Source organism: Sturnus vulgaris, chromosome 5 (genome assembly GCF_052056855.1).
Source record: "Sturnus vulgaris isolate bStuVul1 chromosome 5, bStuVul1.hap1, whole genome shotgun sequence".
NCBI lineage: Eukaryota > Metazoa > Chordata > Aves > Passeriformes > Sturnidae > Sturnus > Sturnus vulgaris.
In genome coordinates, this window is record NC_142247.1 from 47,397,179 (window position 1) to 47,422,084 (window position 24,906).

At 45.1% G+C, this 24,906-nt stretch overlaps 1 protein-coding gene across 9 annotated transcripts in view; it reads left to right on the forward strand.

The window, feature by feature from the left end:
* Positions 1-11,180: 11,180 nt before the first annotated feature.
* The window catches only part of DGKI (diacylglycerol kinase iota), a 220,835-nt gene continuing 207,109 nt past the window's right edge, over positions 11,181-24,906 (forward strand). For 7 of the 9 annotated variants that reach the window (XM_088165668.1, XM_088165675.1, XM_088165670.1 and 4 more), the window contains exon 1: positions 11,211-11,566. In XM_088165668.1, the coding sequence (XP_088021794.1) occupies positions 11,376-11,566 (191 nt within the window). In that variant the 5' untranslated portion in view covers positions 11,211-11,375. Of the gene's footprint in view, positions 11,567-24,906 lie in introns of all 9 variants that reach the window. The other 2 variants (XM_014881596.2, XM_088165666.1) reach the window with 1 other exon arrangement.

A 24,906-nucleotide genomic window follows, 5' to 3' on the forward strand; every position in this document is an offset into this window, starting at 1 on the left:
TTTCTCTCTGCATTGAAAGCAGTCCTGGTAGGCTTCCCTGCTTCCACCCTTGAGAAATTAAGCAAGGATCAGTCACTGTCTTACCACACTCTGTGTGGGAGAATTACACTAGTTTAACTAAATCTGTTTAGAAAGCAGGTTTTGTTACATTTATGCAATATTTTAGATGGATGCCCTTTAGTCTGCTTAAGGCTAATCTATTTAGCTTAAGTCAGTTCCTTCCCAACAAACTAAATCAATGCAAGGCTTAAACCAGAAGTGCCTCCTGAGAGGACTATATGGAATTAATTTACTGGCTTCTAGCTGGTGGATGAAAATTCTTGTGTAGACCTGGTCTCAGATTGTCTTGTGTTTTTCTTTCCTTGCCATCTTCCTGTTACTGTTGTAAATAGTATTTATTAGCTTAAAAAAATTCTGTTCAGGCAGTTGCAATGAAGAGAACTGAGCATTCCTAACCCTGCAAGTGATCTGGGCAGACCCTGGAATCAGACACACAAACAGCTCTGAACACCCACTTCCTCCCCTTATGCTTGAATTGTCCTAAAATAAAGCCATGTGTCTTATTTTCCTCTTACCTGCTTTTCCAGAGATGTGATCTGAGGCCAACTGCTTTGGGTACAGGTAGGCCCAGCTCATGCCTAGAGGTGATCGGTACTGTGTTAACTGTATGGCAAGGCAGCCTCTGATCTGAGGAGCTGATTATGTAGGCAGGAGACCTGTCAGAAGAGGAATGAGATGAGCATGTGTGGAGGTGAAGTGGCTGGCCTGGGCTCATTGAGAAAGCCAAGAGCAGCATTCAAGTCTGATCCTGGTCCAGTACTCTTCGCCATGGTTTGTTTCCTTCTTGTACCTGTTGTACGTGTTGCTGTTGTCTTCAAGTGTCCTCTCTCAGTACCCTGGTCATGCCTTTGGCTGAGCTGTGCTTCTTGTAGTTTGAACTCAGTCCGGAATTTGAACAGGGTTTTATCTGGTTCCTACAGAAGGGCACTCATGCTCCATTGAGGATGGATCTAATGTGAAAATCCTAATTCAGCAGGCTAGCATAGCTGCTTTAGAGTTTACCAGAAGAAGTAGATTTTTAAAAAAAAGTAATTTGAAGCTCTGTTTATTTTTTCCCTAATGATAAATAAGGGAGAAACTAACATAGCCTTACAAATAATTTTTTACTATGTACGGTAGATATTTCTTGCAACTATTCTATTTTGTAAAAGACTGAATTTGTATTTTATTACAGCAGATGTCACACCAGCTTCTTTCTTGTTCTTCATTCTCCTTAGACTTTCTTCCTTTGGCATCCTATTTGCCACCCTCAGGCCTGACCCAAAAGTCAGTGAAGTGAATTGGAGGGGACTGTGGATTAGTTCCCTTTGTGCCATTTTAAGAAGGTGTTTCATGTCAGTGAGAGTGAAAGAAGTGTCTGACTCCATGAGCCTATACTGACTTCTGGTGTACAGATGTGCTTTTCTAGGTAATGCCCTATTCTTCTATGCAAGTGCCTTATTATTTTCCCTGAGGTGACAATGAGAGGAGAAATGCTGTTGTAGTCTGTTTTGCAAGTGTTCCCATCTTGGCATGGGTCAACCTCCACCATAAAGTCTGTTTTCCTTCACAGTGATCCTGCTGGGTTCTCTGAAGTATTCCAGTATCCATTAATAACTTTTGTGTTTGGAGGTTTTTTTAAATGGTTTAAGGCTTCACAAAACAGTGATCACTTAGGAGTGCCGCAAGGGATGGCTGCATTGCTCAGCCACTTGAGGTCAGCAAAGTGACAGGAGAAAGCTGGGACTGACCCCAACTGGTCAGCATAAGTGGGCAAGGTCACAGTTTAGAAAATTCCTTAAATGGTCTTTTTTTTCCAGAGCACCCTTTGAGGACAACCAAGTGGTTAAATGTTTTGCAAAAGAGGCCCCAAGGTGTGAAGCACAACACCACTTACCGGTCTTCCAGTTTGCACTGTGCAGCCTGAGCTCCTGCCCACTGCCAGCTAAATGGATCACCTCCCATTTCATATACAGCTAGCTGACTTCACTGTGTGAAAACCGAAGTGGAATTATTTCTCAGCTCTTAAAGGGTAGATGATTTTGCACAACAAAATGGCTCCTCCTCTCTGAAACCTACTGCACTGACCACTATTAAAACTTTTCCCTTTTTAGTGGTTTAATTTGGGCATATTTATTCAAATCTGGTTGGAAGATAATTGTGTTTCCCTCCTTAGCATTTTAAACTGGCCATGGTCTAGGTCACGCCTCTGTACTAATTCATCCTAGCCAGTATGGCCATACTGATGTCTTAAAAGTGTTTGATAATCTATTGCTATAATCTTAAATTGTGTAATCCTTTAAGTTATTTTTAGGTACTCTTTTAGGGAATCTCTTGACCTAGCACACACATTGCTTGGGGATTTATTGTATTACATGTTGCTTTATAATAAGGAAAAGCTTTGCTTCACTTTGGTATGTTTGTGATTGTTTTTCTTCAGGGGCCTTAATAGAACCTTAATAGGTTTCTCTTCTAGGGGCCAAGGAATCCCCTGTCATCACCTACTCCCAGGCTGTTGTGTGGCAAAGACCCCACAATGTCCAGAGTGAGTTTGTGCCTGTGTTCTGTACCTAGCAGGGGACGGGGGAGGCAGGACAAGGTGCCATTGCACCGCCAGCCTCAGCATCCAGGAGTGACCCCGGTGGGAATGTTGATACATTGCAGACCACGTGGAAAGGCAGCCTCTGTGCTCTGAGTTAAGGGCACAGGGCAGGAGTAGTAAGGTGTATTCAGGGAGGATGCCAGTAAGTGCTTTTAGTTAGTTCAGCTCTATTACTTGAGGCCTTAGCCTTCTGCTAGTGTGCTTTTTCTGGTGATCAGTGGCTTGGTGCTGTGGAATCATATGTGTGTGTATGGATAGGGTAAGCAAGGGCGTTGTGTGCTTCATAATTTTCATTTCAAGTAGAGGACTTAAGTGATAAACTTAAGAGTCCTCAGCTGTAAGGTTATGTTGCTCATCAGCACAATTTTATACACACTAGTAAACTTACTTTTTGCCTATAGCTTTAAAGCATATCTAGATATGTTGGGTCTTTGCTTCTAGGAACATAAGCTATGAAGAAATGTAGGGCATTATTTTATATATATGTATATTTTAAAAGTCTGAAGCACAGGGCATGTGATGTTTCTACCGTTGTTACTAGTATGTAGATAATATTGGGATTTTTCCCTCCCAGGCTATTTGTAGTTCTTTGCTGCACTTCTTTCATTTTATCTGTACTACTCAATATTTTTCAGCAGCTCAGACTAATGGATTAGGCTGAGGTTCCTGGGCCAGATCCCAGCTGATACAACCGGCAGGGTTTTCACACACTGCTCTTGGAGGCTGCAGGTGTGTTTATACTGATAGGGGACCTCTTCTTCCACATCTCTCTGTGTAATAGTGTGTCTCGATGTATTCTTGATGCTTCTAACATAGATCAAAAATTAGTCTAAAAACCTTTTTTTTTCCCTGCTAAAGAAACCAACCCACCTCTCCACTCCCATCCCCCCAAACTGTCAGTGGTGAATTCTGTCTAGACGCTTCTAGAATGTAGGTCAAGTAAGTGAATGATACTAATTGCTGTGTTGGGAGGGATTTCCACTGAGTATTTGGGCTCTAGATTCTAGCTAATGCCAAGAGGCCATTGTTCAAAATCCACTGAGCTAAGAACAGAGGAATACAGAGTATTTTTATACTCCTGGTGACTAAAATATTGCTTTCTTGAGTCACTAATTAAAAAGGGAACATTTTGTATTCTGAAGGTGAAATGATAGGTCAGTACTTCGTAGCTACAAAAGTTGTCCCAGCCTATATAGTAGTGTGGTGCAATGATGTGTTGCTGCTTTGCACTGTCTAGCGTTAAAATTTAACAACTTCGGGGATTGCCAAGGGGAACGAACTGATGTATGTGTTTAGTAAGTTCTTTACAAAGCAAATGGCAGGATTCAATCCATCTTGTAGCTTTCTCATGGCCAATAAAGTGACATTGGGCATTCAGAGAATTTTTTGAAGGTTGATCCTGATTAATACTGCATTGCTTAGGCAGGTCAGCATCCACTGGAGATTCCAGGATTGAGAGGGAAATTCCAACTTGGTTTTCTCATTTTTATGTCATGCCTTTTCTGCTTTACCAAGGTATGTGTATATATATATGTGAGTCAAATTCATATGTAGAAAAAAGTGCATCATGCAGGAAAGTCCTTTGTGATGCTGTTTGGATCTGATGCTGAATGGAGTTTGGATATTCTTTATTAGCAGTAGTCTCGTCTGCCCTCAACCGATCTCCAGATTCCTCCTCCAAGAGCTGCAACTAAAGAGGTGAGAACAGAACACGGAAAAGCTGGATTTGTAGACCTCTCTTACAGAAAGGGTGGAAGAAAAGGCAGGTGAAGGGACTTCTCACATCACAGGGAAACCTATTTCTTGATTCCATATATCAGCAGTGATAGTCTCTTTGATTAGTTACCTGCTAGGTTTAGCTTTACTACTATTCCCCTTGCTCTTTAATGCTATGCAGTCCTGGTATGCAGTTCATGCATACCTGACCTTTATGTTATATTGCACTTTACCCTCTAAACAGCAGGTAAAAATCTTTTTGAACTTTAGCAGCCCATAATGAAGGGAGTGGAAGAGAGAGAGGGGGAAGCAGAGGCAGGTACTGTTTTTTTTTTTTAACAGAATTCTGCACATATCTGACTTTACCATAACAGATGTTAATTCAGTGGTGCAGATATAATGGCATCTTGCTTTCGTCATTTGTACAGTTAACGAGAACAAGTGTGAGTTTGTGTGCATCTATTCACATATGTGTGGTGAATGATCAAAAGGTGTCAAGAATGCAGAGTTTTATTAATGTGATAAATGTTGCTAAATAAAGGCATCTACCTGAACACACAGGGCACTTTGGGCTTGGTGCAGCAGAAAGTCGAGGCATATCTCTGAAACCTGTTCACATTCCACATTACCGAGCACTCGTAAAACTGTTGTGTGAATTGCTGTCTGTGATTTATTGTTGACTGAATGTTGTTGCACTATGTCATTTTTGTGTGTGTGCATAGACAGTCTGGCCTTTCTAGAGAACAGTTCTGGCTTGGTACCAAAAAAAAATTATTTTATATTCTGGTATAATTTGTGGTCTGCAGAATTATGACGTTGAGTGCTTTCTTTTTTTTTTGTTTGTTTGTTTGTTTGTTTGTTTGTCATTTTTTCTTTCTTTTGGGGGGGGGGGGGGGGTTGAGTTGTGTAAATTAGCCTTAAAAGGTGGTCCCTGGGAGCCATCCCTCGGGCACAGTAAGGTGCCAGCCAGGGGAAGCAGTTTCCTCTCAGAGGGTGGTGCAAGTACATCCCAGTTTCCCCCGAGATTGACTAGACCTTTGAGGTAAATTACCTGGTGTTGCTCTCTGGAAGATAAATATCCATGGCCAATTCCATTGCCTTGGGCCATGCAGAACAGCACCCTGTGACTGAGTCACTCTGCTGTGACACCCATAGGGCATTTAACTGATCTTTCCCTTTCCCTGTGTTCATGTGGATGCAGTATAGGTTTGTGCAAACATTTAAAACTACCTAAGATTACAGGGACATTGATACTAGTGCAAAAGCACCTCTCTTCCCCCAGCTCCTTGGTAAACTTCATTGGGGCCTTTTCTGACTGCAGATATCTCTATTCTCTTGCCATGTCTGTTTAACTTTGTGTCTGTGTTCAGTGACCTTTGTATTTTTGTACAAGTGCTGTGATCTGGATACCGTCCCACCTGATTGTTCACACTGCAAACATGTCCATTGTGTGGAAAGAAATGGCTCTTTTTCCTTTTTAAAACATCTGCCTGATTCTGTGAGAGAACAGACTACTTGCTTTGGTAGCCTAAATATGTATGTAGTGAAGTATGTTATGCTTTTCATTTCTTGCAAATAAATATTTTCTATAGAAAAAAGCAATTACTACTTGTTTGATTTCCTGATGATTGGAAAAAATCTGAGCCCTCGACTTTCCCAGGTGTGCCAGCCTGTGCCATGTGTCCACCTTCAACATGGCAGAAGCCTGGTAATTTAGTGATAGAAAAGGAAAGATGTGGGGTTTTGCTGAAGCTGGCTGCCCCTTCCCTTTTTGAGGTTAGCAGAGAATTATATCTCAGAAATGAGTGGAAATCAGGTGAAGGCCAATGGCATTTAACAGTGATAATGACACTCAGTGCAACACTGTGCTACAGCCCCAATTAGAGTAAATTCTCTGTACGAGTGGGATCCAGACAGGCTGATGCTGGAGGGAGCAATGCTTCAGTCCAGTGAACCAGTCTGCCAGGGCCCACTGGGGCTCATCTGTGTGGGCCAGACAGCCCTCTGGAAGGTAAGGCCTTTCCCTGCTCTGGCTTTGCACTGGGCTTGTTTCAACTGGAGTGAACTCTTAAAAGCACTTTCTGCTTTGGCTTTTGGAGATTGGGTCTCCTGCTGGCCTCAGATCCTTTCCTTAGCCTGCCTCACCCCTGAGATAATTCAGGAGCTTTCTCCAGTAATTCAAAAGTTCTGCCTGCATGAGCACCCAACATTATGTCCTGCAGTCCAAACCCAGCCAGGGCACAGAGCTGCTTTGAGTATACATGGACAAGAAAATGCCTGATGGCTTTCAGTTTGAGGACTCTCTGGCTTTGTTAGTCATCCAGGGAACTTGACAATGGATGACCTAGTGCAGATGTGAAACTTACCCTGTACAGAGCTGGAATCACAAATGGTACAGTAATTGGTTTTATACCAGTTTTCTACTAGGAGGGAGACCTCATATATGAGTTCCATGCATTCCTACAACAGCAACCAAGAATTTATTTTCCACAGGAAATACTAGCTATGGAAGTAATAGTTCCAGCTTAACTGAAAATGGGAGTAAGATCGATGGCTTTCGTGCCTCCTTTCCAAGGGCTCTTAAAGAAGACTGCTTTAGAGTTTGGGGAAGGCAACATACCATAGGAATTGGAACACCGTGGGCTGCACTAAATTTGTGACTGATGTGGATTTTCAGAAATGCCTTGATTTTGGGCTAAAGAGGTTAAAGTAGCAAAAGAAATTGGCAGTGAAGGAAGAAAAAAGAGCTCTTCTTCAAGGATCTTGCTTCTTGCCTCTTGCTTTCCAAACAGGCAATTTCACTTGCCAGGACTATTGATCCAGGGCACTTGTTTGCAGCATCAAGCCAGATATATAACATTTTTAGAGGAAAATCGTTAGACTGTGACTGGTTGAGAAAGTTACCCTCAACTTAGTTTTAGCTGACCTCAGTTCCTCCAAGCAAACAACACAGGCTGGTGATTAAGAATCTCCTTGGATCTCTTAAAGCATCACACAGCTGCAGGGGATCTGTGATTAAAAAAGAAACCCCCACATGATGGGGAAATCCTGTGTGATGAGCTGTCAGCCTCCAGGACATGCTGTTCTTGGAAAAGCATCTTACTGTTTGAATTCAAGGCTGGATTTTGATACTCCTTTTCCAGGCTGATTCCTGTGGCAGGGCAGGAGGAAGGATGTCCAAATGCAGCTTGTGATGGCTCTCATGGCATGTTTGGGTAGAAAGTGTTCTCCTTATGCTGTTAGCTATTGTTTGTACCTATTTTACAACAGCACAGACTTCACCCCCCTTGAAGGTATTTAATGGAAGATTCATTCCTGATTCTCCCTTTCCTAATTTGCTTGCTTTAGGCTTTTTTTTAGAAACATGGGCCTCATACTTGTGGCATGCTGGTGAATTTGGCTTGCCCAAGTTATTCCATGCTTCAGATTCCTTGTCTGCAAAGCCAATGGTAGTTTCCTCCTCTCTGTAAATCACACTGAGATTGAGCAAAGCAAGGTGATCCAAATGAGATAGCAATAGGAAACAAAAGCATATTTCCTTTCTAATTAATAATAATGCTTGGGTGTCTTGTCTCCCTCCAGTTTGTGCCTAAAAAAAAATGATTTGGTTTCTCCTTTTCTTGTTGTTGCCTCTTTGTGGGCTTCAAATGGTCCGTAGGAATGACTTCTTTAAGTTTTCGTTATTAAATTAATCTTAAAATGTATTTGCACAAGTTCCATATATTGCTATAAAATTACTATTTTGTGTATCTCTAGTAAGGAGGAAATTACAAGTTCTGGCTCCTATCTTTACTGTGGTACAGCTGAGGGAAGATAAGTTCATGACTGTTGGCTCGTCTCTTTCTCTCTGTCTAAAGAAATACTTAGGTTCTGGTCAGCCCCCTCTTTTTAAAACCTCTTTGGTAAAAACCTGTTTGATCTGCTCAGCTGAGGTGGGTTCCTCCTCGCTGAGCCTCAACACCCCTTAGTTTCCCAGTGGATGAGCAGTGCTCTCCTAGACCTTCAAATGTTGACCAAAAATGAATGTTTTTGTGGGTGGATCTGATCTATCAACATTGGGTCTGGAAAGAGAAGCTGGTCACTTACGTCACGTTTCAAAAAAGATTTAAATCTTTTTTAAGATTTAAAGGAGAAGATGCACATACATGCATACACGTCTATGTGTATAATTTTTTTTTTATATTTTGTATGTTTTTCCTGAAAATTGAATGTTGGGGGCTATGGGGATGAATTTTGTATGAACTTAAGGAATATGGAGCATTTAAAGTAGACTGACTAGCCTAGCACACTGAACAAGGTTGCCTCACCCTTTTCTTCCCCAATCCCCTTTTTCATATATCCATTTCTTTTCTATTAGAAAAAGAAATTTCAGTCCCTCCTGCTTGGAATAAAACTTACCGCAGTGCACTCAGTCTGTGCACGCTGGAGTGTTCAAAATGGGATTTAACAGGTGTGTGAGTAATGGAATAAATCTTCCCTTGGCTTTACTCCGAAAGGCTGAAATCCCTCCTTTCACTGCATTTCCTCCACCATTCCCACCATCCACCCTGCTATTCATGGCATGCAGTATGGTGAGAAGTTTCCACCCAGGAAAAAGAGTTCCTCACCTGCTGAACCTTGTCAGCTCTCCCAGGGGAGGTGCCACGGAGTGATGTGAGGTGCTGCATTTAACCTGACAGCGCTTAAGAGATGAGAACCCAGACCTGGGAGTTCAGATTTTTCTTAGTATGGTAATCCTAGATACTGCCAAAACCTGCTAAAAATCTATTTTTGTGCTCATCCTTTCCCTCCTGGCTCAGTGGTATGTCTGTAGCCACACCTTGGAGCAAATGTGATATTCCTACAAAGTTTCTGCTGTTGCTGCCTTGTTGTACAGGGACACAGGGACTGACAGTTACACTACAGGTATAATTGTGTAAGCAGTGCTTTCCTTCGCGAGCCTCAGACTCTCTCATAATTGCTCATATTCAGAAGAAAGGCAAAGGAAGTCAGTTTAGGTCTCCATGTTGCAAATGAGTCGAGCAAGTTGCAGCAGTCAGAGAAAAAACAGGGAATCCCGGAGCAGAGTGTAAATTTGGTCATGTGGATAAAAGGGTTATTGACAAGCAGGAGCTACAGGAGGGCTTATGCTGAAGGAGGAGGTGGCTCAGGGGCATGGATGTTCACTGGAGAGGGCATAGGAAATACTGATTAGTTGTTGCGCTTTGCTCCAGATGCTCTAAGGGAGGTGAAGCCATTAGCTGGGGCTCAGGCCACAGAGCTGTTCTCATGTGGACTAAAGGCTGAGAGAATAAAGCTGCAAGATGATGCACAGTGTTTTGCTCTCTGAGTGCAAAATTAATTTGCAGTTACAGGTTTTCTAGCACATGTTATTGGCATCTTCTCATAGCAAAGGGCCACAGGGTTTTCACCAATGACAAAACCTCAAAAATAGCACTTATAAGACAGGGACTTATGGTGCCACTCCCCATCCTGGAAGCTGGCTCTGAACTGCTCTTTGACAGATCCACCCCAAGATGGTTTAGTTTGGCTCTGCAAAAAATATTTGTCACAGTATCTTAAATTAAATACTTTCACAAGCAACATTCACTGCTGGTTTCCCTGGAATTTCAACCAGAGACTTTCCAGCTGAGGTCCCAGTCCTCAATGGAAAAGCACCAATGATTCCAGTGGAGCTCCAGGAATATATTAGGTCTCTGCACAAAGCTCAGAGGAGGATCCAGACCTTCCTTTTACAGTCCTGCGTAAGAACCTTAGTTTTGTTTCTAATAAGCAAAGGTTCTACATTGCTTAATTATGCTTTACGTGCTTCACTAGTAATTAAAAGTACTCTGAGATTTGGGGGCGACAACATATATTTGAGCAAAGCACCTGTGCATGCAGGGAATATATGCATTGGTTATGCATAGGGGTAGAACATTCTTTTGAAGGTTGGTTCAACTTTTCAATACTTATGCGGTAGTGAAAAGACCCACTTTTCATCACCCAACAAGGTGCTAGTGGCTACTGCCAAGAAGGGGCAGGAAGATTGGCTGGGTTGGAGGGCCTGTCAATGCTGAAGTTGAGGTGAAAGGTGTGTACACAGTATGTGTTTCTCCTGGAGAATCTGAGTCTGTGAATGGAATTGGGAAGGAGCTAGGATCAGGTGTAAGGAATCTGTTGACTGGCACAGGGCTCACACAGAAGAGGAAAGGCTGCTTAGGGAAGTCATTTGTGGACCATGGGAGTTTGTGAAATATCTTCCTGTAGGGTTTGCCTTCTTTGTAGAGCATAATTGTTCATGTGTTTTTATTTTTTTTTAACTGCATTACCTCAGAGAAATTTTGTATACAGAAAACAAAGCACTGTCTTTGCATAATTCCTAGAACAACTTCTGTATAGCCACAGACCTCAATATTTTCTGTACTTTTAAATTTTATTGTCACCGTCTGCTCTTGTGCTGAAACATGTTGACGCTTTCCTCTGAAGTTTTCCTTAGTGTCCCCTAATGAAGAAAAGGGAGAAGCAGGGAACCAAGTGGAAGTACAATTAACTTTACGAAGGGGTACCGTGATGCTTGTCAGAAGATATCTCTGCCGCTGGGTGTTTTGATTCTGAGTGCACCAAATTGAGATTACCAGGGGAACAAATTGGAAGCAATAGACGAGCAAGCGCAGGTGTAAGAAGACGCGGACACCACTGAGTGTTCCGAGGCACGTGGGCTCGCTCTGGAAGATATTTGCAAAGTGACGCGGGGCGGGGCCCGGCCGGGTGTGGCCGCGGGGGCGCGGCACGACAATTGGCCGGCGGGCGGCGGGGCGTGGTCGGCCAGGAGTTTCCCACAATGCCCCGCTGCAGTGCAGCCGCCGATGGATGCTGCGCGGTTGCGCTGCCATTTGCAGCTGCCGCGGCTCGCAGCGCGCCCCGCGGCCCCGGGAGCTGCGGTCCCTCGGCCGGCGCCCCCCAGCGCCTACAGCCGCTGGCCGGCCCTCCCCTCCCCCCGGCTCCTCCTCCTTCTCGGCCCCACCGCCCCACCGCAATGAACCCCCCCGCCGCGGCCGGCGGGGACGAGACGGGGGCGGCGGGCGGCGGCGGCTGCCGGGGGGCTGAGGGTGGCGGGGAGGCGGCGGGCGCCGCCGGGATCCCAGAGGAGCAGGGGCTGTCGGCGGCGGACGAGTCGCTGGAGGAGAAGCTGCGGAGCCTCACCTTCAGGAAGCAGGTGTCCTACAGGTGCGTGCCGAGCGGGCGGGAGCCTCTCGGTGGGTGGGGAGGCGGCAGACGGGTACGGCGGTGGCGCGGCCGGTCAGCGGCGTGAGGGCAGCGCCCTGGAGCCCGAGGGGCTTCTTCTTCATTCTGAAGCCTGAAAGGGCTCTCCCAGATCTACATACCCTTAAACCAGCGAACGAGCTGCTCTCAGCCCGGCTGCTGCCGTCACGCTTAGGGTGCTCCTCCGGCGCGGCAGCGCCAGGGGAGATGGAGAGCGTGACGGGGAATGTGGGTGAACTTCAGAGTTATTCCGAGACAGAGTCGGGACTCTGGCCCGGCTGTCTGGGGAACAGGGTTTGCCCTCTTCAGTAAAAGCACAGCCGCCCTTGATCCCAGCGCCTCCAATGGGGGTCGGAAAAACCTTTCTGGAAGGGTTTCTCTGTGGGAATTCTCCCGGAGTGCAGTGTCTCCTCCCTGCCTGTCCCCACCCGCATTGCATAAGCCCCAGCGGCTGATAAGAGAGGGGTGCTGCTGTGATCCGCACCCCAGGGTGCCACATGCCCTACTATGGCCAGGCCAGGACTTTACTTTCATAATCAGGGTCTTCCGTTTCTATGGCTGTGTATTTGCCTCTCATGTCTGATATCAAATAAATGGGTTTGTTCTTCCTGTAAATACACCTGTGCGGTGGGGCTTGTCTGCTCCTCTGTTACCACCTAGGAGCTGCTAATTGCTAGCATCTGCCGAAATGGATTGCTGTCTGAGAAGGTCCATGCCAAAAAGTTTTTAAGTCTTACTTAATTCTAGTTGCAGAGCCCCTGTGGAGGCAGCACACCATCAGAAACTAGTGTTCTAGTGTGCTTAGGGACGAGCCCTCTCAGCTGGGAGAACAGAAAACACAGAGCTGTTACTTGTCCTTGCAAGAAAAGGGAGTCTCTAGCCTCAGGTAAATTGCAGACTCTCCCCAGCCATGGGGATGGTTAATGTGCTAACAATTTACAGCTGGGATAACTTAGGATCTGGTCTGAGTCTAAGCTTTGCATGTGGCAGTGCTTAAAACTGATGTAATTAAACACTCTTCATAGATGAAGTTTTATATAATACCTGATGTGTGCAGAGAGACTTTCCCTGTCAGTGCTGATGGTCCCAGTGGTAAGTGTGAAGTTTGGGATGATTCATCCTAGACTCAGTAAGGTGAGTGATATGAAAGTGAAAACTTACTGGTCACCTCTGAAACAAACATAACATCAGTCAGCTCTCGGTACTTTTGCATCTCTACCCTGGCAGTTCTCTTAGCTTGTACCACTTAGGGGGAAATCTGTTGTAGGTAAACCCAGAGTCTAAGGTGAGCTGCTGAAATAAAGTGGCTGCTAACAAGGCAGATTTGCTCATGTGTCTGCTCTTGGGGCAGAAGGCAAGGAGTTTGCCTTTTTTGCGGGGATGGCATGGGGGTACGGAAGAGGAGATGGTAAAATCTGTTTCTAATGTTTGTCTCTCTAGGTTGTTGAGAAGTGTGTTAAAGATGTGGGTATTGAAGTTTTCTGCATGGTCAATATTTGTAAGGGTTTAATAATAAATGCTTTTAGGAGGAAATGCAGGGTTTTTTTCTTCCTTCTCCCCTCCATCTATGCAAGCATATAAAAAGTCATGAACCTTTAGATATAAAGGCCTTTTCTTAAGCATCTTTTGATGCATATCACTTATTCTACTTAACTTAGAAAAGAAAGAACATTTTCTTTGCACCCTTGGATTTCCACACCTTTTCCTCATATATAGCTGGTTTCCTACAGATAATATGTACTTTATCATTTATCCATAATGAGAACAACCTGGACAGATAGAAGAGTAAAAAACTTCCACAGAGGACCTCCACTGAGTTTTCCACACCCTGCAACCCCAGGCTCTTTAAATTTCTACCATTTCCCTCAGTAAATGATGGTGCTGAAACACATGTGCAAATGTAAATAGCTGTATTAAGTCCAGGAAAACCTATTTATATTGGCACTTGGACTCCCTTATCCACTATAGAAATTAGGGCCAATAGAAATTATTCAAGTCTTCATACACTTTTCAAACAGCTCATTTATGGCTCTCTATGCAGGTGCATTACATTGCCATACACACCCTTAGAGCAGTATTTATACATTCAGGAAAAAACCCCAACAGATGGAACTTGCTTAAAATAATAAAGGTACATGAAAATGCATGCTAAAATGAAAAATCTACTGGTGACAGTTGAAGGAGTGAAATGGGAGGTCAGGGTGTTGTTGCGGGGGGAAAAAAGGAAGAAAAACTTCTGCTGTATCAGTGTTCTTAAACTGTAGTTTACCTGAGACTGGGCTGAAAGTATTATCTTCTGCCCTCCCTCCTTTTTTAATTTGCTGTTAAACAGCAAATATCCTCAATGTAATACATCTCTAATTAGTTGACGTTGTTGCATGCAAATAACTTGTTAGTTTCTCTAGAGTTGTACCAAAACTATGAGTAACATGTTCAGAAATCAATGTTTTGTACTGATGTGGCCGGTAGCTTGAAGTGCATAAACTATTATATTAAGTATGTCATGATCTTCTGTAGCAAATACCAATGTAGGCATGTTTGTCCCCCAGTCAAACCAGCAGGAGGAAAAACTTGTTTTAAGTTACACAGGTGCACCTCGTGGGGAGCTGGAAAATTCCCATTACCTTGCCATGTTCCCAGCCATATCTGCCTTGCACCTGGCCTTACCCAGAGCTTGCGGTCCACACCAGGAGCTCGGTTCAGAGCAGATCTGTGCTCGCTGTAATGTCTCTCCCTGGCACTGTGCTGTAAATAGGGACACTAGCACGGTGAGGAAGTGCCACTTTCCCGTGCTTGGGCAGGAACTAATGGCTTTGGAGTGCGGCTGTTCCCATGTCTGGGCGCTGCCAACATGCAGCCCTTGAGCGGATCCTCCTTGGCCCCTGGAGCACTGGCCATGCCTATCAGGACAGTGGTGCTGCCTCTGGGGCAGAGCGAGGGGATGGGGGCTACAAACAGAAGCTTCAATCCCTTGCTGAGGGGTCTCTGCAGCACCTGTCGCTATGCAGAGTGAGTGACAACCGGAGAAATCTCCCTTTCCAGCCTCAGGCTCTTAAACGAGGTCGGCTGACCCAATGGTTGGATGCTGACATCAGGATGCCAACAGCTAAGCAGTAATTCGTAGCCCTAATAGTTTTACCCTGCAAATACAGAGTTAAGCATCTTAATGATGTTTTGGATCTTCTACGGGAAATCTGAACTACTGGCTCACAAAATGAAAACCTTTTTTTTATATATATATATAAACTGATAGAACCAAAAGTTAGGTTCCTGCCCTGCTGTGAAAAGATTGGCAAATGAAAACTGAAAAGTGAATTAAATATGTACATCTGTGTCTTGGTTTGAAAGACAGGTATTTGCTAAGGAAAGGCAAGAACCCCTTTTACTGAGATGGAGAGTGCAACCCCCTCCCTTCTAATTATTATAGTTTCAAATCAGAGGCTTTCAGGCAGAAGATATGGGGATAGGAATAACAGTTCTTTACTGATATCTAACAAGGCAAACAGCAGAAACAACAACAGCTATAAAAATTGACAACAAAACAGAACAGTATAGCTCAGTTCCAGTCCCTTTTGGCCACAGGTCCTCTCTCCCTGTGCTCAGTTCCTGGTGCTGTGGGCAGAGCAGGTCCTGCATAGTCAAAGACGGCTGGAGTGATGGCGGCAGCGGCCCAGGGGTGAGAGGGATGGAGGAGCCACTCCCTCCTCACTGTGTTGGTCGTGGTGCTCGGCAGAGTGTCCAGAGGTAGTAGGATGAGGTGGGAAAACAGATGAGTGATGTCTGACGGCAGAAAATGTGGCTCCCGGCGCTGGGATGGCGGGGAGGATGCTAGATTGGAGCTCCAGCTGTCTTCCTTCAACTCCACGAGCAAGCGAGAGTACGAGAGCCAGAGAACCCAGGCCCCTGTCCCACCTTTCCTTTTCTGATGTCCTCCTATCCCCCACCCCCCTGTGAGAGAAAACTATTGCTACTAAGGTGTAGCCACAAATACTTAGCATAACAATGGGAAAAATTCCACAGAAAGAAAAGGGAACAATTCAACCCCCAACATTACCCACCCCTGAATTTTTCCCATGCTAATATGTTATATCAAATTAAAACCATTACATTATATACATACATGCAGTTACAGATATAGGCACAGTACCATAGGTATTTCACCCTAAAACAAGGTCTCCTTGGAGTATGCATCGGGTCTCCATCCTTTTGCATCATCCACCAGGTGCAACCTGGTCCCTGTGTGAAGACAACTCTCCGGATGGGATTGTCTTTGCTGGAGGCAGGATTCACCCAAACAGTTTTTCTTAGCATACCTCTCATGTGTACCACTGGAACCTTATCTCCATCTGGTATTCCCAAGGGCTCAGACTGGGCAGGGCCTGCTCGGTTAGTGGAACCTCGGGTGTTCACTAACCATGTGGCCTTTGGTAGATTAATCTCCCAGTTCCTGAAAGTCCCCCCACCCAGTGCCTTCAAGGTGGTTTTAAGCAGGACAATGCACCGTTCAACTTTCCTTGCAGCTGGTGCATGGTAGGGGATATGGTACACCCACTCAATGCCTTGTTCTCTAGCCCAGGTGTTTATAAGGCTGTTCTTGAAATGAGTCCCGTTGTCTGACTCAATTCTCTCAGGGGTACCATGCCTCCAAAGAACTTGTTTTTCAAGACCCAAGATGGTGTTCTGAGCAGTGGCATGGGGCACAGGGTAGGTCTCCAACCATCCAATGGTGGCTTCCACCATGGTCAGTACATAGTGCTTGCCTTGGTGGGTTTGAGGCAGTGTGATGTAGTCAATCTGCCAGGCCTCTCCATACTTATATTTGGACCATTGTCCCCCATACCAGAGGGGCTTCACCCGCTTGGCCTGCTTGATGGCAGCACACATCTCACAGTCGTGGATAACCTGAGAAATACTGTCCATGGTTAGATCCACCCCTCAGTCTTGTGCCCACTTATAGGTGGCATCTCTTCCCTGATGACCAGAGGCATCATGGGCCCATCGAGCCAGGAACAACTCTCCCTTGTGGTGCCAATCTAAATCTATCTTTGACACCTCTATCTGTGTCACCTGATCTACCTGTTCATTGTGTTCTCATTAGCCCGACTCTTGGGGACATGGGCATCTACGTGACAGACTTTCACAGGCAGCTTCTCTATCCGGGTGGCAATGTCTTTCCACTCATCGACAGCCCAGATTGGTTTTCCCCTACATTGCCAGTCAGCCTTTTTCCACCTTTCCAGCCAAACCCACAGAGCATGGGCTACCATCCATGAATCAGTGTAAGGGTAGAGCTTTGGCTACTTCTCTCTTTCAGCAATGTCCAGGGCCAGCTGAACAGCTTTGAGTTCAGCAAGTTAACTCGATCCACCTTCTCCTTTGGTAGTTTGTGCAACTTGTCGTGTGGGGCTCCATACGGCTGCTTTCCATTTCCAGTTCATCCCCACGATGCAGCAGGAACCATCAGTGAAAAGAGCATAGCATGTTTCATCTGCTGGCAGTTGGTTATGCGGTGGGGCTTCTTCGGCCTGGGTCACTTGTTCCTGTTCCTCTTTGTCAGCAAGACCAAAGTTTTCACCTTCCGGCCAGTTGGTAATTATCTCCAAAATCCCAGGGCGATTCGGGTTTCCAATACGGGCGCGTTGTGTGATGAGGGCAATCCACTTGCTCCATGTGGCGTCAGTGGCATGGTGGGTTGAGGGAACCTTTCCTTTAAACATCCACCCCAGCACTGGTAGTCGGGGTGCCAGGAGGACTTTTGTTTCTGTGCCAATCACCTCTGAGGCTGCTTGAACTCCTTCTTAGGCGGCCAAGATCTCCTTCTCTGTTGGAGTATAGTTTGCCTCCAATCCTCTGTAACTTCAACTCCAGAATCCCAGTGGTCAGCCTCGCGTCTCACCAGGAACCTTTTGCCAAAGGCTCCAGGACAGACCATGGTTCCCGGCTGCAGAGTAGAGCGCGTTCTTCACATCTAGTCCCGTCCTGACTGGGACAAGGGCTACCGCATGAGCAATCTCCTGCTTGATCTGGGCAAAGGCTTGCTGCTGCTCAGGGCCCCAGTGGAAATTGTTCTTCTTGCGGATGACCAGGTTAAGAGGGCTCACAGTCTGGCTGTACTCAGGAATGTGCATTCTCCAAAAGCCTATGGCACCTAGGAAGGCTTGTGTTTCCTTCTTGCTGGTTGGTGGAGACATTGCAGTGATCTTATTGATGACCTCACTGGGAATCTGGCGCCATCCATCTTGCCACTTTACTCCCAGGAACTGGATCTCTTGGGCAGGCCCTTTGACTTTGCTCTTTTTAATGGCGAAGCCGGCTCCCAGCAGAATCTCAATGATCTTTTCTCTTTTCTGAAATACCTCCATTTCCGTGTCCCCCCATACAATGATGTCATCAATGTACTGCAGATGTTCTGGAGCTCCATCCTTCTCCAGTGTAGCCTGGATCAATCCATGACAGATGGTGGGACTGTGTTTCCACCCCTGGGGCAGTCGGTTCCAGGTGTACTGCACACCCCTCCATGTGAAGCAAACTGAGGCCTGCACTCTGCTGCCAGAGGAATTGAGAAGAATGCATTGGTGATGTCAACGGTGGTGTACCACTTTGCTGCCTTGGACTCCAGCTCATACTGGAGTTCCAGCATGTCCGGCACAGCAGCACTCAGCAGTGGAGTCACTTCATTCAATGCACGATAGTCCACGGTTAATCTCCATTCTCCTTCAGATTTATGCAAAGGCCAGATGGGGCTGTTGAAGGGTGAGTGGGTTTTGCTGACCACCCCTTGGCTCTCCAGCTCATGGATCATCTTGTGGATGGGGGATCATGGCATCTCGATTCATCTGGTACTGCCGGTGGTGCACTGTTGAGGTAGCAATTGGCACGTGTTGATCTTCCACCCTGAGGAGTCCCACTGCAGATGGGTTTTCTGATAGCCCAGGCAGGGTGTTCAACTGCTTCATGTCCTCTGCTGCCACAGCAGCTATTCCAAAAGCCCACCTGAGTCCCTTTGGGTCTTTGTAATAGCCGTTCCTGAGGAAGTCTGTGGCTAGGATACATGGTGCCTCTGGGCCAGTCACAAGTGGATGTTTCTGCCACTCTTTCCCAGTCAGGCTCACCTCAGCCTTCAGCAAAATCAATTCCTGAGATCCCCCCGTAACCCCAGCAATTGAAACAGGTTCTTCCCCAACATATCCCGATGGTATTTAATGTACACTGTGAAGCAGTGTTAACCAATGCACTGTGTTCCTGTGGCTCTGATGTGCCAGGCTATCAGATCCACACCGTCCAAAAGATCCGGTTTTCCCGTGCCTCTCCCTGGCTAGAGGCAGGGCCCCTCTAGCCCTGGTTATTATTTCTCTCCTGGGCATACATACTGGAGGTTCCTTCAAGGGGATCTGACAGATCATCCTCCCTTCTGTAATATACTGCAGCTTGGTCATGGGAGGCTGAGGCTACCTTCGCTTTAGTGAAGCTCCCTCAGTTAGTGTTTCTGTCCCTGAGTTGACACACCCATGCTGCCAAGACAGAAGTGGGTTTCCCATCCCACCTTCTCATGTCTTCCCCGTGGTCACATAGAAAAAAAACACAGGTCAGCACGTGGGGTGTACCCTCTCTCCCTAGCTGGGGGGTGTTGGGCTCTAATTTTGGGGTCCATGCCTCACACTGGTGCTGCACTGATCCTCCTCACGTCTTCCCTTATTTCCTTCATCTCCTCCTTAAACTCCTCTTTGAGTTCCTTAATCACAGCAGAGACATGAGCCTGCACTGGGCCAGCCATCATACTCTCAAAATTTCTGAGCCTGTTGGCAACAGAACCCACTGTCACTTGGTTGTTATCAGCATCAATCATTGCAATAAAGGTGGTATACTGAGATGGGCCTAGGTTTGCCAGATTCCACAATATCTGCCCTGTGCACCTGACCTTGTCAGGGTCATTGTCATGCTGTCCATCACTCCCAAAGAGCACCTCCAGTACTGCCACTTCTCTCAGCTGTTGGATCCCTTCCTCAAGGGTATTCCAACATTCAAGGGTATTCTATGGTGGTGCTCCTGCGTTCTCTCCCTGTGGACAAACCTCTCTCTCACACTCATTAAAAGTCGCTCCCAGAGGGAAAGGAGGCCTGGATCCCTTACAAATACCTGGTCCATACCTGAGTCCTGGGTCAAGGCTCCCAAATTCCTTGCCTCAGTACCATCCAGTTGCACACCTGTACCCATAAGGTCCCAGACCCGCAGTAACCAGGTGGTAAAAGCCTCATGGCCCCATCGTACAATGTCTTTTCGCAGGTTACAGAGACTCAGTGACAGGGACTCAGTGATGATCTCAACTTCTGGCTCCCATGCTGGTTGTGAGGGGCCCCCTTCCTGACCCTTATTATCGAGGTGCCTTGTTTTCATCTTAGACTTCCTAGTTTCCACAGGGGCAACTGCTGCTGGCTGTGAGTGCCCTTGCAATTCAGCTGGAACCTGGACAGATGTAACATCTGTGGGTCCCACTGCTGCACCATCGGAGTCTCCCTCTTTAAGGCAGGGGGAGGGTTTCTCACCAGCTGGGGAGAGGTACTCCTTCAGCATCTGGCTCATCTCACGTATCTCCTTCACTAGAACCCCCACCCACTCCAGGTGGTTCCTTTCCGAGGTGGGCTGTGGGGCAGGGTCAAACTCTGGGGTAATATCCCTAGTCTCTTGGACAGGATCAGGCTCTGGGACAGCATCACTATTTCCTGGTGTAGGTATCAGGGTTGTTATCCAAGTCAATCTTCCCTTATCTCTGAATATTAGATAGAAGAGGTTTAACAGGGATATCAGCAACACCAGCCACAGTATAATGTCATTAGCATTTAGAGCGGATTTGAACCCCTTGAAGACTGGTGGAGTGGACTTCAAAAACTGTGTGATGGGTTGGGAGAAAATATCACTTGTTGTCACTTCCTCACAGTAAGTACCATTATTGAAGTAGCCCCAGAAACACACACTTATAGTGCGATAGCTGTGAATCCATGTGGCCATCTTCCAGAGAAAATTAAAAATCCATGAATTCCTCAACTGATCAACCCACAAAATGGACTAGATAATAGCCACAGTAACCTTGGTTATGAGACTCATGTTTAAAAAAAGGCTTGCAAATGGGAGAGATATAGCAGTGACCACCTGGAGGCCAATCCAGGGTAAGCTGGACAGCATGGTGTCACCTACCACAAACTTGGGTAACTGAAAAAATGTTATTCCCTTTTCTACCCCTCTCTCAATGCCCTCAGGCAATGCCCCACGTTCTGGGTGCCAAAATCTGTCTTGCTTTGAAAGACAGGTATTTGCTAAGGAAAGGCAAGAACCCCTTCTTCTGAGATGGAGAGTGCAACCCCCTCCCTTCTAATTATAGTTTCAAATCAGAGGCTTTCAGGCAGAAGATATGGGGATAGGAATAACAGTTCTTTACTGATATCTAACAAGGCAAACAGCAGAAACAACAACAGCTATAAAAATTGACAACAAAACAGAACAGTATAGCTCAGTTCCAGTCCCTTTTGGCCACAGGCCCTCTCTCTGCGCTCAGTTCCCAGTGCTGTGGGCAGGGCAGGGCCCGCACAGTTGAAGGGGGCTGGGTGATGGCAGCGGCCCAGGGGTGAGAGGGATGGAGGAGCGACTCCCCCCTCATGGTGTCAGTCGTGGTGCTTGGCAGAGTGCCCGGAGGTAGTAGGATGTAGCGGGAAAACAGCCGAGCAATGTCTGATAGCAGGGAACATGGCTCCCGGCATTGGGATGGCAGGGAAGATGCTAGGTGGGAGCTCCAGCTGTCCTCCTTCAACTCCACGAGCAAGCGAGTGAATGAGAGCCAGAGAGCCCAGACCCCTGTCCCACCTTTCCTTTTTTGGTCTCCCCCTATCCCCCACCCCACTGTGAGAGAAAACTGTTGATATAAAGTGTAGCCACAAATACTTAGCATAACAATGGGAAAAGTTCCACAGAAAGAAAAGGGAACAATTCAACCCCCAACCATCTGCCAAAGAGAAATGCTTTCTACAGTTCAGTTCTCAGAGTAGTATTTACCCCATATATTTCTAGAGCCAGCAGAATATTTACAAGATACTGGAACTGTAAGGTGTGAGGTAATTTTTTTCCCTTTAATTTTTATTATTTTGTCATTGCAAAGTTTGTGAGGAACCTCATGGTGTCTTTCAGATTAAGTAGAAGTTAAAGTTGCTTTCCTGAATAATTCTTGATATAAAGAGAAATTCAGATTATACCAAAGACGGGTGCTCAGTAAGAATATTTCCACAATAAAAAGGTAATGTAAGAGGAAACCTGGGAAATAAAGCATTATTTGGTAGTTTCCTGAAAGTATTTGTGTCTCCAAAATCTAATCTGAAATGCACTCTTGTCATTTAATTGTTTAAACTAAGAGAAATCGTAAGAGTAATAAATAAATGAATAAAAACCTCTTTCAAAGAAAAGATCATCTCTAAAAATCAAAACAAACAACACAACCTAAAGAGCAAGCTAGCCGAAACAATCAATAGAGCAAATGGTTTTTATTTTCTTAATTAATTATTATTTAGAAATTCAGGGAATCTTGATTAGTGGCATTGGAAATAAAAATCAAGGTGTAATTTTTAATGTCCCTCTTGCGATAGCTCAGGTCATGTTTGGCAAACACTTGTCACTAGAGAATAGTTTTCCTAGAGAACTGCAATTCATTTTGACCAAGCTGAGAAATCCTGACTGAGGCAGTGGGTGGCAGGCTTTAGAATTTTTGCTCCTACTTGAGTCAGGAATTTCCAAATGTTGGGCTGTAATGAACCATCTCGGAGTCCTGTGCCGCCTGCCCTGACAGCTCCAGCAGAGCATCCTGCATTGCCCTTTTGGTAATGGGAGAGGCTGGAGGCACTGCTTTCCTTAGATCTTGAATCCCCTGGCCACCCAGTTCCACTCCTGGGTGGAATGAGTCACTGTGAACTGTCACCATCTCAAGTAGGTAGTTTGAGTTTCCTCAGCTGAAGTTTTTCCCCCGCTTGCCAAATGAATCTGGTTGGGATGTACCTTGTGTGCTTTCCTGACCCTTCCTCTGCCAACTAGAAGCCAAGAATCAAGCTGGCCTCTCCCCATGCACCATCAGCAAGAACTGCTTGTCTGCTGTGGAAATAAGTAACAGGAGTTAGAGTTGGTTTTGTCACTGCATTTAAAGGGGAAAAAATTATGACAAGGAAATTCTGGGAATTCCTTATTACACAAGCCTTGTCACTGCTGATGAGCATTTAAGTACCTGAGACTACAGATAGGGATCAAAATAGAAATGTAAACATAGGAAACATCCTCATTTTTTGGTTCTTTTATTTTCAGGCATGATAACAGTCATAAAACGCACATCACTTCTTAGTAAATATTAAATATAGACAGGATAATAGAGGTGTCTCCTATTACTAAGACTTAACTGTTTTATGAAATGTGACAGCATTTATTAGCGTACTGTGAAGTATAAATAATTAAAGCTGAATGACATTCACATAAATGAAAATACCCAACACAAGTCTTTGATCTTTTGATTGTGTTGTTTTATTTTATCAAAGTTTCCTTGAATCTTAACACATTTTAATTCTATAAATGAGTGCGGCTGTTCTGCATGAAAATGATGGATGGGTTTTTATCTTCTACCAAATATCAAGGAAATAATTCTCACTCTCTGGCCTAATCTCAGAGGATCTGCGTGCAACTGTCTTTGTTAGGAGTTGTGGGTAGGTACTGTGCACTCTTGCTAGCGCCCACTTGTATAACAGTAACTCGATTTACTTTGTCACCCAAGACTTTCATCACCATTTTGTCATTTCCTTCTAAAGCAGATCACTGGATGTTTTTGGTACATGACGGGGCCTTCATGAAGCTATTTGATTTATAAAGCTTTGAGGTGGAAACTCTGTGCTGCAGCAAAATGCAGAAGAATGCTAGGATAGTCAGAAAGAAGAACCCTACCATGGGAAAATGCAGTTGACATTTAAGATTCCCTCCTGACATGGAGATGTGGCTGCCAGTCTGGCCACCAATGTCTCTACATAGCACAAAGTAAAGGGACTACCTTTGAATTTACAGTGTGTCTGACCTTCTTTCTGTATCTGGGCTTAGCAGCACCTCACAAAAGAGATGTTGTGAGTGGTAACTGACTAAAATTATAAATGAGCTGCAATGGAATTATGTACATAGTCAAAAGGAGAATAAGTACATCAGTGATCTGAAAGGGTGAGCCCATAATGAAGCTGTTGTGTAGCATAGGCACGGACTTGTACACTCAGATTGCCCTGCAGGTAGAAAATTTCATTGTGTAAAAAGTGCTGAATCAGGTGCCACATAACTTTGATGAAGCAGAAAGCCAATTTTGTTCTTTCTAGACCTTTGGAATAAATGAGCAGGCAGTCAGTTCTTCTCTCCTGGGTCAGTCATGGGGCTGATGAAATTATCTTCTTGAAGCCTTACATGACTTTTGATAGATTTATTTATTTGATTATTTTTGTTTGTTTGGGCTTTTGGTTTTATTTGTGTTTAGTTTTGTTTTTGTTTCTTTTTTTCCTAATTAGGCAACTTGACTGAGGTTTTGGGAAGGAGATGTGTATAGGTAACCATTTTCTGTGCTCTTCCTGTTGCTTTATGTTACATGCAGCAGAGCCTGGGCATGAGATACACACATGACAGTCAGACAAAGGATTTCACAAATATTAAGGAAAAGAGGAATGGGGGAAAGAATAATAATAATAATGTCAGGAATGACAGACTTACATCTTTGTACCCACTTCTAGTTACAGAACTGTCAGTGAGAAACTTTGCCTTGGAATAAAATGGATGCAGAAATTTGGAGTTCTTTTTTTGCCTTGCTTTACAAAGTTGTTGTTTTGGTTTTTTAAAAGCTCTTTGTAAGGGGAAGTAATGCATAAACTCAAGTACACTTGACATGTTCACCCACATGTCCCAGTGTTGGTTTGGGGACATTTTTTTCTCCTACTTCTTGTAGTTTTTGAATTCTATGATTTGTTGCTCTTAGCAAATAAAAGCCATGTGGGACAGGGTGTATTTGAAAAAAAGTGTCAAGAGTACCTCTAGAGAAGCCCATGTGTGTTGTCCTGGGGTACAATGCAAAAATGTGTATTCTATCACCATCTGTTAAAATGTGGGACGGGTGGTGATCCTTATCTCTGTGGGAGACATCCTCTGCTGATGTGCCATCTGATAAGATGCGGGGATGATCATCGTTATCTATTCACAACCCATCCTTCCTCCAGAAGATATATTCCGTTAATGGGCCATTAAGTCCTATTGTGTGACTG